At 35.4% G+C, this 19,284-nt stretch overlaps 2 protein-coding genes across 3 annotated transcripts; both read right to left on the reverse strand.

The window, feature by feature from the left end:
• Positions 1-2,624: 2,624 nt before the first annotated feature.
• On the reverse strand, positions 2,625-7,274 carry LOC101263885 (exocyst complex component EXO70A1-like). The gene has a single exon (XM_004252611.5). It carries the CDS (start codon positions 4,879-4,881, stop codon positions 2,911-2,913), a length of 1,971 nt encoding a protein of 656 aa, XP_004252659.3. The 5' UTR covers positions 4,882-7,274; the 3' UTR covers positions 2,625-2,910.
• A 188-nt stretch (positions 7,275-7,462) lies between these two features.
• Positions 7,463-19,243, reverse strand: LOC101250196 (KH domain-containing protein HEN4). 2 transcript variants are annotated; one of them, XM_004252571.5, is made up of 9 exons: positions 18,438-19,243; positions 10,972-11,346; positions 10,459-10,710; positions 9,577-9,781; positions 9,402-9,490; positions 9,251-9,300; positions 8,048-8,156; positions 7,803-7,973; positions 7,463-7,718 (listed from the first exon to the last, which is right to left on the reverse strand). In XM_004252571.5, exons 1-8 carry the CDS (start codon positions 19,149-19,151, stop codon positions 7,830-7,832), a joined length of 1,938 nt encoding a protein of 645 aa, XP_004252619.1. In that variant the 5' UTR covers positions 19,152-19,243; the 3' UTR covers positions 7,463-7,718; positions 7,803-7,829. The 2 variants fall into 2 exon arrangements, with proteins under 2 accessions (XP_004252619.1, XP_010314517.1); XM_010316215.3 differs by having other exon boundaries at positions 8,117-8,156; positions 18,438-19,216.
• Positions 19,244-19,284: the final 41 nt, after the last annotated feature.

The following is a 19,284-nucleotide window of genomic DNA, read 5'->3' on the forward strand; positions in this document are numbered from 1 at the left end:
TTCAATCAAACCATGTCGGCAAATGGATTGAAGAATGATGGAGTGATAAATGTGTTCACATTAAAATCATAAGGTCATTGTTTGTTTGTATATTGGTGATATGTTGATCATCAATAGAGACACTAATGGCATAAATGCTACTAAACATACGCTATAAAGCAAGTGGAATGAAAATTATTAGAGTTGCTAATGCGATCTTAGATATAAGAATTCGTAGAATTCAATAATGTTTAGCATTTTCACGGTCTCATTGCATTGAAAAGGTACTTAACTAGTTCAAATATTTGAATGTTAATATTGTCAAGTGTCCAATAAATGTGAGCTTTGCATTTCAAAATAGTGAAAACAAAAGTGACTCACAATTGGATTGTGCTAGATTTTTGGGAAGCATGATGTATATCATATAGTGTGTGCGATCAGATAATGCATTTGCTATTTTAAACTAAGTCCGTTCACAAGTAATCCCAAATAAATTCATTAGATGACAATAAATAGAGTTATGGAATATTTAAAATAATACTTAAAACTATGTCTTGCATTATAACAATATCTAACAATATTGAAAGATATAGTGATGCAAATTGAATCATCAGAAGAATGAAGTAAAATTCACGAGTGGATATGTATTTACTATTGGTAGAGGATCACTCTTTTAGAAATATTTCAAAAGAGACATGTATCGCTAGTTCTACAATGATCTTTGAGCTAGGTGTTTTAGATAAGGTCGGTGAATAAGTTAAAAGACTCCGGAATTTCTTAATAGATATTCTATTTTGGCCCAAACCATTGGCATTAGTATGCATACACTTTCACAGTCAAGATGCAATAGGTAGGGCATGGAGCATGACGTATAACGGATAGTCTCGTCATATACGACATAGACATGATACTGTTTGAAAACTACTCTCTAGTGGAATTATCAGAATTGACTATGTAAAGTCAAAGGATAATGTGTCGGATCCACTCACAAAAAGGCCTAACTAGAGAGAAAGTTAAAACATCATCTAAGGGAATGAATTTACGGCTTAGGACAAGTCATCATGGCGGTAACTCTATCTAGCAGACTGGAGATCCCAAGAGCTAGATTCAAGGAGAAAAACAAAGTTATGAATGACGGTTAGGCATTGTCAATAAACTCAATCCATTCTCATGATGAAGACAATGCTCAGGGACAAGGATACAACATTAAGGCTTGTTAATGAGTTAATAAAGCTTAATGGTTTTAATGATTTGCTAAGTTTGGCGGAGCTAACCAAATAGTGTATTTACGCGATAACACAGTTAGAAATCACCTATGTGAGTGTGAAGTGTAAGCCGCTTCAAAGAAGATGATTGTCAAAAGTTTATCTCTCTATACACTCATGAAACCAGGAGGTGTTCACGGCTAAAACGAACACAACCGTAAGAACCATAAATGGTAAAGGGTTAATTGTGTGACATATGGTTGTCTAGGTATAACCAAAGTTCGACGGTTCAAAGATATCGCATCTACCGATTGACCGAGTATATCCAACATATGTTCACTATGGAAAGTCGAAGGGGAAACCTACTTATCCAGATGCAATAAATTATTGCTTGTAAAGTACATATACTTGTCCGTTTCTTTATTTTCGAGTCATTCCCCATTCATGCGGGGGATTGTTGGATTTTAAAAAAAGGTGTGAATGGAAAATGAAGAGTTGCGACTTATGAAGAGTTGTGACTTTTATGAAAAGTTGCGACTTTTATGAAAAGTTGCGACTTTTATGGAAAGTTGTGACTTTAATGAAAGGTGACGACCTTTCTGAAAGATTGTGACTTTTCCAAAGGTTTGTGACCTTTCCGGTAAGGCACGACAAGAATCTTTTCGCACTATCCTTTGTTTTCTATAAATTGAGGGATTTCCTCTCATTTTAAATAAAATTTATGGACTTCTTCTTCAACTACTAAATTTAGTATCCTAAGTGTACTTTACTGCCGTTGAGTGGTTCGCTGACACCGGAGTTTTTGGTATCTATACTCTGGTGATTGAGATCATTTTACCCTGGGAGGTCATATTCCAAATCAAATCTCAGATACTAGAGGGGAATAATTTCCTTAAGGGGACACTGTGAATTCAGTGGACTTGATCTTTTTCCTATTAAAATTTTTCCAGATTCTGGTACGTATTTTACAAACTTTAGATTTGTGAATTAATTTCAGTTCTTCTATTCTTTTGTTCTTCACTGGTTCATTAAACTTGGTAACTTCGTGTTTCTGCAAAGTTTGTTGGAATCAGTAAGATTCTTTAGGCACATATTAACAACAATTCTTCTTTAAGAAAAATATTTCGTATATTTTTTTAAAAAAATCTGTTTCTGATTCTGGTTTCGCTACTAGTTTTAATTTTCTAGTTGTGAAAATGTTTTTAAACATTGTTTTCTTACAAAGATGTTCAAAGTTTTGTTCTAAGTATGTTTGGAATACAAGATGAACAACAATTGTTTGTTAGTCTAAAACTTTACCTTAAAAATTAAAAAAGGAACTTGTTATGGTCAAGTTTCAAGGTGGTTGGAACTAACAAACCAAATGTACAGAGTATACCAACTTAATTTCGTGTGTTAAAAAAGCCAAATACCTCAGTAAGAACAGAACACAACATGTAATTGAGCCATCAAAACTTAGTATTGTAAGATTTATAATGTTATATACATTACATAACACTGACTGATGATGCTTTTCTTGAATGTAGCTCGTTATCGTCATGTTAAAATTTTGCCTAGAGAAGTATAGTACTCCTAAAAAGATTATAGGTCTATGCATAAGCCATGTACAATTAACAACCTAGCGCGTTGTTCAGGATAAAAGGTTGGAAAACTAATCGACTTTATGTAAGAGGAGTTATCGATGAACTGATTTCACCTTTCGAGTAATTGTTGACAGCTTCTTAATTCATGCTGCTGCTGGTGTGGAGGAAAGTTGTTTAGTAACAAAGCTATTGTTTACCATGTCACTCAATTCTGTGCATTTGGTGCTATTGCCATATTTTCCCACTTTTGGTTCAAATAGACAAGTGATCATGTTTCCCAAGGTCTTAGCTGTGTATTTTATGCGTTGATCTGCAGTAGTAGTAACCTCAAATTCTATGGAGGATGCGTATTTTTCCAGGTAACTACTGTAAGGAGGAAGGACAACGCGCAATACAAGTTGGCGTATTCTCCATCTTAGCCCCTTGTCACACAATTCCCAATTGGATTGTTTCTTGTAAATCTCATCGAAGGCCTCAGTGAATTCCTTGAGTTTCTTTTTAACTACTTGTCGATCAATGGCTCTACCTCCCGGGAACAACACTAGGCCTTCCTCGTTTAAAAGGGCCGGGAGTTTCTCCCAGCTCTCTTTCAAATAGAGTGTCTCGTAGTACTCCATGAATTCCTCGTGACCTGTAAGCCATTCATTTCCCATTAGCTCACCTAGTTTCGTTCCCCTCGTGTACTTGCACAAGTACCAATGGTTGTTCATCAAGAAGAAATAAGAAAGAGAGGCGTCCTCGTGTCTCTTTGCCCAAGTCCCTATATTGAGTCCAAGTGCTGTTACTATGTTCTGCATTTCATTTAGAAGAAGCCCCTTTTCGAAGCTCTCGTGGTTCCAACCTTGATGTATCTCCACAACTTGGATAAGTGTGGACCAATATTCATCCTCAAGCAGCTGATTACAATACTCTACGACAAAGTTAACCAGCCTCGGAACACTACCATCCACCGGAGGACTAGTTGGCCTCTGCAGTTCCACCTGAAGGGAAAGTTCCCAAAATATTTCACATATCCCATTCACAACTTTCTTGATCAGATCCCTTGTCTGAGTTTGGATTTCACCACAGGCTCTTCCACTAAAAAGTCTGTTGAAATCGGATCGTAGTTTGTTTAGAGAACCAAACATGTCCAATAGCTTTAACAACTTGATTGCTTCTTTCTTACCTTTCGTAATCGTGTTGCCAAATTTGATGAAAGAATGAATCCCAGATTGGACTGCAACTCTTGCAAAGCACTCCATACATCTATCCTTAAATGTTGCTTTACGAAACACCTCAACGCAAAGCCTGTGTTCTGTATCTAACAAATACTTCACAACAAATTCCAACTGTTTGTCCCATTGATCAATATAATGCTCTACACTCAAAACACTGTCAAACTCTGTCAATGATATCTCCTCCAGGTAATCCAAATCGAACCCTTCTAAAGCTTTCCTCACGTTTAACCCCCGAACCTCAACATAGACAGACATACATTTCTCAACCCGACCATTCACACCCAATCTCTCTACAACACGTTGCACATTTCGAATAACATCAGGCAAAGCCACAGAAAATGGTGCTATGCCTCTTAACATAGACGCGTATTCAACCTCCACCTTGTCTAACGCGATCATCAACACTCCACCTTTAGAACGAAAACGTTCCTCAGTACCCTGCAATCCTCTAACTATACTCAAACACTTGTTCACTTTCCTAACATACAGAGATGAATCACAACAACTACCGGTATCAAGCCAAGACACGACTAGTTTACAGTTATCGGTGAGTAAACCAAGTGCTTCTTCCATCCGTTTAACGGTTGTGACATAAGCAAACACATCTTCAGAAACATCATCATTTGAAAGGGATGTTTCAAATCCACATATAACATCAAATATGTTAACAACAGAAGAAGCAGGACCAATGACTCTATCAATATCATGAGTACTCATCTTATATAATGTACATTTACATGATAAGTCTCTTAAAGCAACTGATAAAAAATCAAGCCTTTGTTCACAACTCTCTAATCTCCAACTTCTTTCACTAATTTCAACTCCTAATTTTCTTGATTTCTCTACACTACACTTGAGAAGTTCTCTTGTAGCTTTGATCTTCTCAATGTCATACATCTTTTGTTTGTTTTTTTTCCTTGAGAAATCTTTGTGTTAAAAGTGAGTAATTTATATTATGTTGTTTTGTTTACCAAACTCAACAAATGATAACCAAACTTCACTGCCAAAACAAGAAAACAAAAGGTAGATCACTTTAAGGAGAATGTGCTTAGATATCAATGTACACTTGTTTTTTTTTTTTAATTGTTAATTGTTTACTTGTAATTGCCTTTTGCTTGTGTTTTTGGTTCTTTTTTACGGAGAAATATTGATAATATCCCTAAACTTGAAAGTAAATGTTTAGTAACTATTTACAACCTTAAAAACACCTTTTTACTAATGGGACTTAAATGCACCCTCGATCTTGCAATGTGAATGAAATACAATCCTAAATTTTGGTCAAGAGTAGAAGTGTTCGAGAGTTTGAAACCACTAGCTATGTCATGTGGCAAATCGAGAATGTATTGGGGCATATCTGAATTTAGTTAGTCAAACAGAGGGTGTTTTTAAGATTATTAATAGTTAAAAGAACGAAACTAATAATTTACGCTAAGATAATTTCGGAATGTTTTCCTCCCAAACCGTTCATTATTTGTAAGCCAAGAAATTTCCTTGTTTGGCTCACTTTTAAAGGGCTATTCTTGGTAATGTTTTCTTCTTTTACCGTTTGTTCCTCCTTTTTATGAGCAAATCCTTTTTACCATAATAAATCTGTTAAAGGAAAATTTCAAAATACACCTTCAATTTCAAAATAAATGTTTTACTTTAATAGGAAAAAAAGTTATTTCAAAATAAGTGTCATTGTTGATTTATGACAAATTTTAAATGAAAAGACATTTTTAAATATATTTCAAGAAATTTCCTTTGTTACTTATATAATTTATTTTGTTATCATGATACATTAAATGTTTTTAGTAAAATATAATGAATAATTTATTATTAAGAGACAATGAACATTATGTATAATGAATTTATTTTATAAAGAAACATTTAACTCAAAAAATATAATACAACGAATCATACATATATATTGTACTTTATGTATAATAGGATTATTTTTCTTATGTAAATTTAATAAATATGATGCAATGATTATTGTATAGTCATCGAACTTTTTATATAAAAAATATAATTTTTTTATATGAATTCAATAAATATGATATATAAATTAGTAAGATTTAATAATTTTGACGTAATCAAAATTAACTTTAATTGAATCTCATAACACTATTTAAATTAATAAATGTAATTTATCGATTAAATAATGTATGTACAAAATAATAATATTGCATGATTATATCCATACTACCCTAAATAATTACTCTACCCCGACTAATTTCTCTTAACTGATACCAAATTAGTATCATATACAATATTGATATCATTAAGATTGATAATTTTATTTAATTAATACTAAATTGGTATATGTATATTATTGTATTGATATCATAAGAATATGTATTATATTTTTATAGTATCACTTACTAATGAATTATTACGCAAAATGACTAATTATTAGGAAAAAGTCTCATTTTTGCCACTTTACCTCTAATGGAGCTCTAACTTAGGGTAATTCTTTACTTGGTCAAAAATTGAGGAATAAACATCAACATCTCTTTGTTAAAAAAACAATTGTTATTACTAAAGACATATGTGGAATTTATTACTAAATAGAAGAAATAAAATGAATCACCTCGATCATAACATTGCACTGAATATATTATTACTTTATTGAAAATTTGATTTTTAATTATTTTTTTTACAGTATCACCGTCTCGAAATAAATAGCGAAAAAAACTTGTTACTTAAGTGAACTCTTTGTACGTGTCTATTTCTATGATTAATGCTTTCGTACGACGAATCATATGCTCCTACTCCATGTGAGGAAGAGAAATTAAGAAAAATGAAAATACCAAAGTTAAATAGATTCACTACTTGTAACAATCTATATGACAATTTTTATTTTAAAATATTTAATTTCATTATAATTGTGCATAACTTTTCATGTATTCAAACTAATAATAATCAAATCTTAAGATTTAATGTGATATTTTTTCTACTAAATAAACACCTTAATCAATCTTCTCGTCTTTTCTTCCCTCTATTACAAGTATACATACCATTCCCATTGTTATATAGTATGATTTTTTTTTAGTCTTGTTTTAAAAGAATAACGTCTTTTAACATTAAAAACTAAGGGATCGTTTGGTTGAAAACTAATATTCAGGATTAACTATCCTGTAATTAGTTATCCTAGAATAGCTTATCCCATCATTATGTTACAAATAGTGAAATAAATTATCCCAAACATATGAATCAAATAAGACATCTAAGTTTTATCCCGTGAATATCCATACTTATCCCGAGTATTTGATAATAAAAATTCTAGGCTTCACTCTCCGTAGTATTATCAGCACTCACCAAACAATATTTTACGAATGCCAAATTTGTAAGATCGCTTGCCCACTTACAAAATGAACAGAAGAAAATGATTTTTTCATATTTCTTACAAGGACATAAAACTAAAAATAATAATCTGAAAATGCTAACAACACATTTTTCTCCCTATATATATATCTAGTAAAGGAAAATATCAGGATTTGAAACTAAAAATAGATAGATATACCTGCATTGTATAACTTACAGAACCACATGATTGTGTTCCTATGAGAATCAAATGAACTGACAAATTCATGTGCACATTGCTTTTAACATTTACAATTACTACATAATTTTTGCCTGCAAAATACTCCTAACATCAAAATATGATTGAAAAAAACAGGCTTTTTTCCCTTCCCAAATAGCTGCTGCATTCTCCGTTTTTCCACTTTGTTAATGTTTACACTATGTTCTTCCTACAAGTTCCGATAATTATTTTTACCATCGCGAATACATGTCAACTGAATTGCAAAAGAAAAACTGATCAGCGCGTACGTTACCTTTAGGATCATGGTAAGAAACAAGCTCTATGTGTCCCCCTTCTCACAATAGATGAAGGCATGAATAAGGGTCTGAGCGTATTCCACTTGATCTTTCGTCCCTGACAAAATAGCACAGCCGCATGCAGAACCAGCTACAGGATCATGAATTACTACCTTAGCGCCTGAAATCTGAATACAAAACACAAATGTTAACTTACGTTACCTATAAGAGAAACAGAGTTTCCCAGAGCAAATTGACCTACCCTCTTTATATGATGAAGGTTGCTAGAATCCTCTCCATAAACATATTTTATATACATTTCAGGAATTACCATTTCAACAGTAGTCTCTGGCAAATTAGGTGCTGCCTCACTGCAACAGATAGTTTTACATAAAGGATAAGGGAAATGATATAGGACAAAGTAACAAGAATACAAATCAATTAAGAAAGAATAGGAGGAATGTAGGTCCAAGAACTTTTTAGTCAATTGTTCAGATTCTACACCCCTTTCTCTTTAATCCCACTAGCAACGGATCGAGCATCCAACAGACTTCTTATACTATTGTCAAGTTTTATTATAAGGACCTAAATTATCTCCAACACAAACTTTACAACTCAACTCTTAAAACGGTTGACCTGTAAGCACTGCAAACATATACTGACTTGCCTTTGAAGTTTTAGGTGGATATTTTTCTTGCAAGAGACGCTCCCTCTAAATACAACATCCCCATCCTAGGTAGCATTGTTTTACTTTCCAGTAAAGGATATACATAACGCAATATATGTATCTATCTAGAAACCCTGTTTATAAGAGCTTTACAACTTAAATGCAAATTACAGGGAAGTGAAGAACTTAACAGACCTACCCTCATCCAGCTCAAACGGCAGAGCCACATACTAATGTGTGCCCAATTTTTATAAAGGTCCAGCTGCCGAAACCCAGGTTAACAGAATTTGAAGACTGCAATAGCATATCCTTATGCTGACTCTTTCATGACCACCTCTTAACTTACTTCCACATGGATACAAGTTCTTTTACATGGTTTCTCTAGGTTGTGCATACCAAGACATACAACTTCCCCAATAAAAATGGAAAACAGTGAATTGAGTTCATGCTTCTGGATAGCTTTTAAATTCATATTAGCATCTGAAAAGCATTATGCATCATTAGCTTCATGGCTGCAGCCTGCAATGAACCTAATTAAGCCGCAACCAACTAATTGCCCACTACTCTCACTTAAAGCTGCACAAGGAAGATCAAACTAGTTGCCCCAAAAGGAAATAAGTTTACCCAAGCAAATAAGAAACTAGTGAGTCCTGCACCAACAGGAAAACGGTAACCCTTTACTACACCCAACCCAGCACTCCCCACGAAGATTCAATGGATGAATTCAAGTTATTTGTAGTGATCTCAATCTCCTAAGCAACATAATACATTAGATCCAGGCAGAGGAAAACAAGTTACCTGGCACTGCTACAATCAGCCACTCCAGCTGTATGTCTAGAATTGTCTCCCTGGATAAAACAGCAAAGTAGAAAAGAAAATAGTCAGAAATGCAACCCCGTCATAAAAACGTATCAATAATTTATGTTTACTAGAAAGAGCCCCAACAAACCTGAGGACCCCATCTTCCAGGTGAAGGAGGTCTATCAAAATACGGAGCATGTCCTTGTCTCTCATAGCCATAGAAATGGGGAGCACGATCTGAATAAAACATTACAGTCTAAATCATGTAAAATTGCAGGCAGCAGTTCATACCGTTTGGGTGGAATATCAAGTACGTTTCATACCGTGAGGGTAGCCAACAGGTGAGTGGTAACTAGGAGAAGCAGGATCATGCCTTGGCCTGAATGACGGGGATGGAACTTCAGAGTAAGGGGGGAAATGCGGAGGGGCAATAGTTGAAACATGTGGTTTCACAGGAAACATTGCATCACGAAGCCTACAAGTAATTTGGAACAAAGCATCCTGGACAGACTGCATGCTCCCAATGACCTGTAGAGAATTCAAACAACAGGAGCCAATTGGCAAAATTCCCTCAGTAAAAAACAAACATGAAAGGAAGATAACAAGGGTGCACTCCTTCTCATTTATCTTTTTCACATAGACTTGTTAAGGTAAGTTCCACCAAGTGAGCCAGAATGCAACTCAATTTATATGATATACAAGTTCAGATAGTAAATACAAAACACAGACATGGAGAACACGTCTCTTTGATGATCATTAATGAAACACTTTGATTAGTCTATCTCCCTCCCCACCCCTGCCCCCAAGAAATGCAAGTTATATAGAGGTAGAAATGCAACTCACTTTATTTCAGATAGATATTTATCTACTAGAAATCTAACAAATACTACAACAGCATATAAAGTGTAGTCAGGAAATTTAACAAATACAGAACAGAAAATATGTATCTCCAATGATCATCAACAAAACACTATGATTTATCTATCAGAACACTAACCTCGATGTAACAACACCCCCCACCACCACCACCATACAACCCAAAGAGAAAGTTCCAGGTAATGAGTTATATAGCTGAGGTACCATATATATAACTAAGCTATATAATGCATATTGAAAAATTGGAAAAATTCCAGAAACACTCAAAGAAACCTAGCTGAGACGTGAAGCCTTACTTAGAATAAACTTCAAGGAAAATCTATATCTACCTGTAAAACTTCTTCTGTGTGGGAACCGTATTTTGGAGATTGTTCTCTGGGAAAAATACGAATGCTAGCACCAGTGACTCGTCGCAATTCAGCAATTAGGATACCCCCATTAGCAAAGAGACAACTCATATGTCGTGCATGTACCAGAAGCCTTGATACAACTGCAGCTCCTGGTTCAAATCCAATCTCAGCAATTCTGCCCAGGACACGCATAAGAGCTTCCTGAGCAGGGGAATGTCTTTGCTCCAGGTTCTGCAGGAATAACAAAGAACCTGATCTTAATATAACATTGCAAGGTTAGAGTAGCGAGGCTAAAAGATCAACACCAGTTCTTTCTGACACCATTATCAACTAAATAAGTTTAAAAAAATCTACAAATTGACTCTGCAGCAGATAATATGACAGCGAAGTGACACAAAAAAGAAGTGAACAAATCACTTTAACATACGAAATGCAAGTGGGTCTGTGAGAAAAGGCAGAAACAGTTGCTTAGTTAATGGTCAGCCTACGCACCTCTCTTGCAGATATCACAACAATTCTTTCATCTACGTCAGATGCCGAATCAGCAACCTTGACAGATGCACCAGTTTCAGTCTGCATCACCCTAATAATTGAGCCACCTTTTCCTATCAAATTTCCAACCTTGTCAACCGGACATAACACCTTAAACACGACCTCTTCCTCCAAGACCATCCTGTGGTTGATTCCAGCACTCTCAACACCAGAACTCCTCGAGAACTGCTCGGGCGTGTGATAACCAGTTCCATTTTGTGACATCCCTGAAAATCTGGGGGTAGAGGGATTTACTAAATCTACCCTTGTGTTATCCTGAAGGCAGCTTGAAACAGACAACAGAGCTCTTCTCACAGTTGAAAAGCTTCCAGTTATCTGCACACAAAGATATGCCCTCAACAGTCAAAACATATACAGCGTAACGTAATCATACAAGCAAAACAGAGATGATGAAATAAACAAAAATTAATCTCATATAAAGCTAAGAAAGCAACACGGCATGTGCCTCTGCTATAATGACATTCAATATAATCCTCACAGACATACAGACGTATACTTGAAGCAGAATTACTCAGTATTAGGAAGACGTATTGAATTATTGGGAGCACACTTGGTCTCTGGTAGTTGTTTAAAAGGATCGACCATCCCATCTGTTTGTCATCTACTAAATCAGCCTGCTCTGGTGGTGCAATTAGAAAAAATAAAGATGTAGAAGGAATAGAGAAGCATGGACCTATCCCACTGTTCTAAAGGTTGTAACTTCCCCATGTTGTAAAACTTTCCCATAAACTCTTAGAAACTGCTGTCCATCACAACAACTGCTGAAAATCGTCCTTGATGGAAGCACAATTATATATATGACATTTGGATCAAGGGTCGTAAGCAAATTACTTCTTTGAACTCCATACCATCTAAGAGTAAGATTCTGAGTGCTTATAAGGTCTTTGGAGTAAAAAAGACTCACCGGAACACAGCTGGAAAATGCCGCCAACTCCGACTACTCCGTGACAATGGATGGAGGTATTATGATCATTTATTTCCGCTATGTTATTGCTCTGTGATGTATAACATTTGGTATCAGAGCAATACTTACTTTTAACCTCTGCCTTGTTTGATTTTTTGGAATTTGCAAAAACCACTCAAAATGGTCTTAATTTTAGATCTTGTTTTGGATTTGAAGTATTCTAATGGTAGAAATCTTATGGAAATCAATTTTCTAGCAGTCTGAAATTTTATATGTTGTTTTTGGTGTCTTTAACAGGTGAACACAAACTGAGTTCAAGGTGAACATGAACTGAGTTCAAGAGGAAGAAGACAACATATATAGTGTATTGTGTTGCACTGTGGTTGAAGTCCTGAAGTTTTGCTTTTATGCGTGTAATGCACCCACAGTCACTTATGACTTTTTGTCTTTTATTTATGTAACGTAAACTAATAAAGTAATAATAAAAGGCAAAGAGACTGCCGTTTTCATTTCATTGTGTCAGTGTGTCACGCAACTAGTTAGGTCTCTAATTTTGTTTTATTATATTTATGCGGTTACTTAATTTTGTTTGGCCTTGATAAAGATAAATGATCTATATGTTGGAGTTGCCTTTCCTGAATTGAGCAAACTTTTTTTTATGACAAGGGAAACCAACAGCTGATACCCTTTGGTTGCTCGCAGGATAAACCCCTCGTTCTTATGCAATAGCTCGCAAACCAGACAAGAGGGGTAACCCGCACAAAGCAAGCCTGGTGCAACAAGCTTGACCTAGAAGGCAATAAACGTAAACTAATAAAGTGACAATAGAAGGCAAAGAGACTGCTGTTTGGTTTCGGTCGGTGGTCACGCAGCTAGTTAGGTCTCTAATTTTGTTTTATTATATTTATGCGGTTACTTAATTATGTTTAAGCTTAATAATGATTATTGATTTATCTGTTGGAGTTGCCTTTCTTGAATTGAGCAAAAAAAATTATGACGAGGGGAACATGCAACTGCTACCCATTGGTGCGCACAAGGTAAAACTCCTGCTCCTATGCTATAGCTTGCAAACCACATTAGAGGTAATCCGCACTAGGCAAGCCCAGTGCGACGAACTTGACCTAGAAGCCAAGCATGGTGTGACAAGCTTGACCTAGAAGGCAAACCCCATTCTTTCGTTGGCAAGGAGTTTTGATCATATGCAATTCATCAGGTTTTGAACCAAGAAGTTAATTCGTTCGGAACTCAGTTGACTGCTTCACACTCACGGTACTGCTTCGCTATCATCAAGGTGGTCCTTCTTAATCCACTGTTATGTACTTAATAATTTATTATGTCTATTGTATGTAATATTTGTGTCTCTTTACATATTAAGATTTAAGCACGTAAAATTTAAGTTCATTGCATAATGTTCAGCAATAAATCTTGTATAAGATTTTGATTTAATGTCTAGTGGTTCTTATAATTTGTTTGATTAAGATTTAGCCAAAATGATCATCGTTATTAAATAATATTGGATCAAACAAGGGAATTATGAAGATTAGCCACAACATCTTTAATTGAGTAAAATTTTAAAGTTAAAGGAACATAAATAAACTTTAGACATTAGAATTGTGATAAATTATGCACGATATAATAACTCAAAACCTTTATTATTGGGTTGCATATATTTTTATATTATTTTTATGATAAGGAAAATCCACAACCACTACCCTATGGGCAAGCACGAGGTAAAACCTCGCTCCTATGCAATGCTCGCAAAACACACAAGAAAGGTATACCACACTAGGCAAGCCCGATGTGACGAGCTCGGCCCAGAAGGCAAACCTCTTGCTTCCGTTGGCAAGGGATTTTGAACTTGAGACCTCCAACATAGTAGTCCCAAGGCCAAGCCACTAATCCAACCCAAAGGGTTATTTGGGTTCCGTATATAATTGGGATAAAATATTAAATATTCTCATAATTACACACATGAATTATGAATGAGAGTTTAACGGTTTTATCATAAAGATAGAATTTCATGCTAGTAAATTGATAATTTTAATAGTAAAGTGTGAAACTAATTGAATTAAAAATTTAGCCCACGAGCAATTTTTATGTCCGTAGATTCAATTTTTTGTTATTAGCCTTAAATTTATGTTATGTACATATATTTTTGCAGTTATGCAACTTGCAAATTTCTCACATATTTGTGATATTCCTGAACCAAATGGTGAGAACTATGAGATCGAGAAGGAGAGAATTTTTTATTATGATACAAGGAAAGACGAGCCATTTATTAATGAAATCCTCAATCAAGATGAGACTGGTCTTCATTGTTCATGAACAATGGGAGTGCTCCAACCGTTTAAGTATTATGTTTATTGAGACCAAAATCATAGTATTCATGAGTTTGTTAGTATAACAATGTCAAGGCATTACTAAGGCTATTGATGAACCATTTGAAACTTCAAATAAGGCACTTGTCAGCACCTTAATTATGAAATGCTCATCAATGAAGCTCATTAGTGTGAGAGGTGTGCGTGAGCACATCATAAAAATGTGAGACTAAGAGGCTCAACTAAAGACTCTTGAGGTCAAAATATCTTAAACTTTTCGAGTGCACTATACATTGAATACTCTGCTTGCACAATAAGATTTTTACACATAAGGATATACGGTCTACTAATGAACTTATTGCCAAGTGCACTCAAAGAGGAAGGTCGGGGAAGCACGAGAAAGTGCATCCATGGCTACTCAAGAAAAGAAAACCTATCAAGTCAATAAGAAATGGAAAGGATAGGCACCACTTGAAACTTAAATCAAGAAGAATCCAAGTGTCGCTTATGTAGAAAGAAAGGGCATATAAAGCAGGATTCTATCAAGTATCAACAAGGGCTTGTGATGAAATTCACTTCAATCTCTCTTGTTTGCTATGAAGATAATATGATTGATGTTAATCGTAACACGTGGTGAATTTTCTCAAAGAAAAAGTAACACGCGGTGAATTGATTCTGCTTCTACAATCCATATTACGAATTCCTTGTAGGATTTAAGAAACGTAGTGGGAGCTGAAGCATCTATACAGAAAACATGATGAGCATCTATGCAGGAAACATGATGCACTCACATGTGGAAACTATTGGGACATGTAATTTAGTTCTTAGTAGTGGTTTCATTTTAGAGTTAGAAAAGCCTTTTATGTTCCTAACTTTCTAGAAATTTAATTTTTTAGTATCAAGCTTGTACCTTTAGGATATTCCTTCTTTTTAAAAGACAAGTCCAATCTGTTTTATAAATCTAAACTTTTTACATATGGTACATTGTATGATAGTCTTTTCTCTCTTAATTTACAAAATGATTCCACTCATGATGTTATGCATGTCCAAGTTATATCTTGGGGGAGTGTCAAACAAACTTTGATTACTACTTCCACAGTGGAGATTGAGTTCGTTTCTTATTTTGAGGCTACCTCACATGATGTATGGTTGAAGAGTTCCATATCTCATCAACTCTTATCTCTGAGCTATCAAAGTTAAATTGTAACAATTCATCTCTTTCTCTCTAGTGGACGCAAAGTAAGCATATCATATCAAGTTTTTAGCCATAAGAAAACATGTTGAAGTTAAGAAAGCATCTCAAACTCATTGCTAAAAGATTCGCTCAAAAGGAAAGAATTGATTACACTGAGACCTTTTCTCCTATGTCTAAAATTGATTTCTTGCGTATTATATTGGTATTAATAGCCCATTTTGATTCAAAATTGCAGCAAATTATGTAAAAACCACATTTTTCAATGGTAATCTGGAGGAAGAGGTTCATATGAAACAATATGAAACAAACTAAAGGATTCTCCTCTAGTAATGGTAAGCACTTGTTGTATTCAAATGGTGAGCAAAGAAAGTCATCTATGGACTAAGACAAGCCTCACATCAATGGTATTTAAAATTTCATAATTGTATCTCTTCATTCGACTTTTTTGAGAACATTATGAACCAATAGATATACCGGAAGGTCAGTGGGAGTAAAATATGTTGATTAGTTCTATATGTGAATGATATTTTACTTGCATCTAATGATTAGAAAATGATACATGAAGTGAAATATTTCCCTCTAAAAACTTTGATATGAAAGACATGGGTGATGCGTCTTATGTTATTGATATTAAGATCATCTAGATAGACATCAAGATTCCTTAGGTCTATCTCAATATTCCGATATCAATAAAATTTTAGAGAGGTTTTGAATAAAAGATCGTTCACAAAGTGTAGCTCCTATTGTAAAAGGTGACAAGTTCAATTTGAATCATTGCCCGAAGAACAATCTTGAGAGGGAACAAATGAAGGAGATCCCATATGCTTCTATTGTTGGAAGCTTGATGTATGCTTAGGTTTGTACAAAACCTAACATAGCATTTATTGTTGGAATGTTAGGAAGATATCAAAATAATATAAGTCTTGACCACCGAAGAGTTGCAAAGGAAGTCTTAAAGATATCTCCAAGGGACAAAAGACTACATGCTCATGTACAAACAACCAGATGACTTGGAAGTCATTGGCTACCCTGATTCTGATGATGTTGGTTATGTTGATTCACATAAATAAACTTCAAGATACATTTTTACATTAGATGTTGAACTATATCTTAAAGGAATGCCAAACAAACTTTGATTACTATTTCCACTATGGAGGTTGAGTTTGTTTCTTACTTTGAGGCTACCTCACATGAAGTAAGGTAGAAGAGTGTCATATTTGTGCTAAGAATTGTCGACTTAGGTGTTGTCTTTATGACTAAGAATAACAGAAGTGGAAGTCAAATGCAAGCATATTGACATCAAGTTTTTTGTCATAAGAGAACATGTTAAAGATAAGAAAGTGGTCATTGAACTGATGTTACGGATCCTATAACTAAAGGCATGCCATTGAAGAAAGTAAAGGATCATGAAGTCACAATGGGACTTAGTTCCACTATGTAAAATTTCATTGTAACAACAAACACTGCTGAAACTCTATTTATATGAAATTTCTCGTATTTGTAATTGTGTGCACATTCACTTTATTTTGAGAAATATCGCTAAATTATAGACCTAGCATAAACATTGAGTTTATTCATTAAGAAATATGGGCTAAGGATTAGATGCATAATGCATAGTGATACTTGGACGATACTACTTATCTTTGGAGGAAATATGGCTATGATCGTGTATAATGTTTCATTCATGGGATTAGAGTATATAGGAACCAAGTGGGAGAATGTTAGCAATTTCTGAAATGGCTTGTATGACATGGACCTATCCCACAATTCTAAAGGTTGGTAACTTCTCCATGTTGCAGAACTTCCCATAACCTCTTAGAAATTGTTGTCCATCACAGCAACGACTGAAAACCGTTCTTGATGGAAGCACGGTTATACATATGACATTTGGTTCAAGGGTCACTAAGCAAATTTACTTCTTCAACCCCCATACCATCGAAGAGTGAGGTTTTGAGTGCTTAGAAGGTCTTTAGACTAGAAAAGCCTCACCGAAACATGGCTGACAAATGTCACTGCTGCCGACTAAACAGTGACAGTGGCTGGAGGTATGTTGATTATTTATTTCCTTTGTGTTATTGGTTTGTAATGTCTATCTTTGGTATCAAAACAACAGTTTTAACCTCTGCCTTGTAGAACGAATAGAAGTATTAGGAAATTGAGGAGTTGGTGATATTATTCTACTGTTCTTATCAACTTCTGAGGTGACGAGAGCCAAACTTAGAGGTAGAAGGATCAAATGATGGTAAATCTCTGTTATTCTATCTATATGTACTTTGCAAGTAAGGTGGGTCTTCTGTCTCGTGCATGCACCTCCTTGCCCTCCGAGTAAGAGTCCAAGGGTTCCCTTAGGATGTTGTCAAGTGCACTTTGGTTATGAAGATTAATAAAATCAGTCAGTACATTCCCCTCCAACTCAATCAAGTCGTACTTTCAATCCCTTCGCTCAACTTTTCTTGATCTGCTTCCACTCTGGACAGTTCTTAATAACTTACTTCCTCAATAGGCAGAAATTACAATCTTTGTATAGTGAACTGGAAAGAAAACATACTGCTATATTATATTTTCAATTAGATGTAACATCTTTACTGGCTCCTTTTTTTGTTTTCCAATTACTATTTCAACATATCTCTACAAACTCAAGTATATTAATCTATACTCCACCTCTTCCTCCAATCGCCATTTTGGATACACTGTGAAACTATTTTGGACAGGTGAGCAGACAAGACAACAGAGAAAATCTATCAGAAAGTTACTTCATTTATTCCGCTTTTTTGAGTATTTGGTTCATTACACATTGGGAGAATTCTCTGTTTCTTCAGGTGCTCCTTTAGGTACATGGGAGTTATGAGCACGACCAAATTACCAATCAAGCATAAAACTGGACTTCAATACATAGAGAAGTGTTCAGAGACAGTAACATGAAATCTGCAAGTGAACAAATAAATAATTGAATTCAAAACAACTAGAAATTAGGAAGAAAGTGCATTGCCTGAATTAACTCGTCGCCCGGTAATGCACAAGCAGGCATCTGATCTTTAGGCAAAACCCTAACCTGAGCTCCACTCTCCTGTCTTATCTTCTCAATAATCTTTCCCCCTTTTCCCAGCACGCTTCCAACTTGATTACTCGGTGCTAAAAGCCTACAAATCACCACTCCCTGTGGACTCCTCGCATCGCTAAATTCATCCTTCCTCCCTTCTCCTTCCGATTGAACCGCATTCCCCTCCTCATCCACTTTCAAAATCCTCTCAAGTACTCTAATCAACGCCCGCTGAGCCTGGGATGATGACTCATCATTGAAAGCCGAATGAGGTAATTCTTCACCATTGACACCACCAGCATCCGAGCTGGTTTGGTCTTTCTTCGTTGAGTCAGCTATAACAACGATAACACGCTCATCGCATCCGGCAAGTGAATCATCAATGCGAATCTTAGCACCAGTCTCCTCTCTGAGCTGTCGGATTATAGCTCCACCTTTTCCGATCACACCACCGGTTTTATCCGCCGGACAGAGGATTCGGAAGAATGCTTCACCGGGAGAGAGTTTCAGAAATGGCAGCGGCGGTGGTGGTGTACGAAAGGAATTGGACGGCGGAGTTGCCGAGGACGGCAGTAGTTGGTGGCGGCGCTTGGCGGTCGGAGTGGAAGTATCAAATGCGGTGGTGGTGTCCAAGTGTCGCTTGTGGGCGAAGGATGAGTCCATGAAAGAAGAAAGCGTCGAGAAAAGAGAAGCATCTAAGTGGACTGGTGAGAGGGGTTTTTTTAATCCCTATATTTTTGCTAATATATAATCATAAAAAATAAATATGGATAGATTTGGTATAAATATTGTGATT

This window comes from Solanum lycopersicum, chromosome 12 (assembly GCF_036512215.1).
Source record: "Solanum lycopersicum chromosome 12, SLM_r2.1".
In the NCBI taxonomy this organism is placed as follows: Eukaryota; Viridiplantae; Streptophyta; class Magnoliopsida; order Solanales; family Solanaceae; genus Solanum; species Solanum lycopersicum.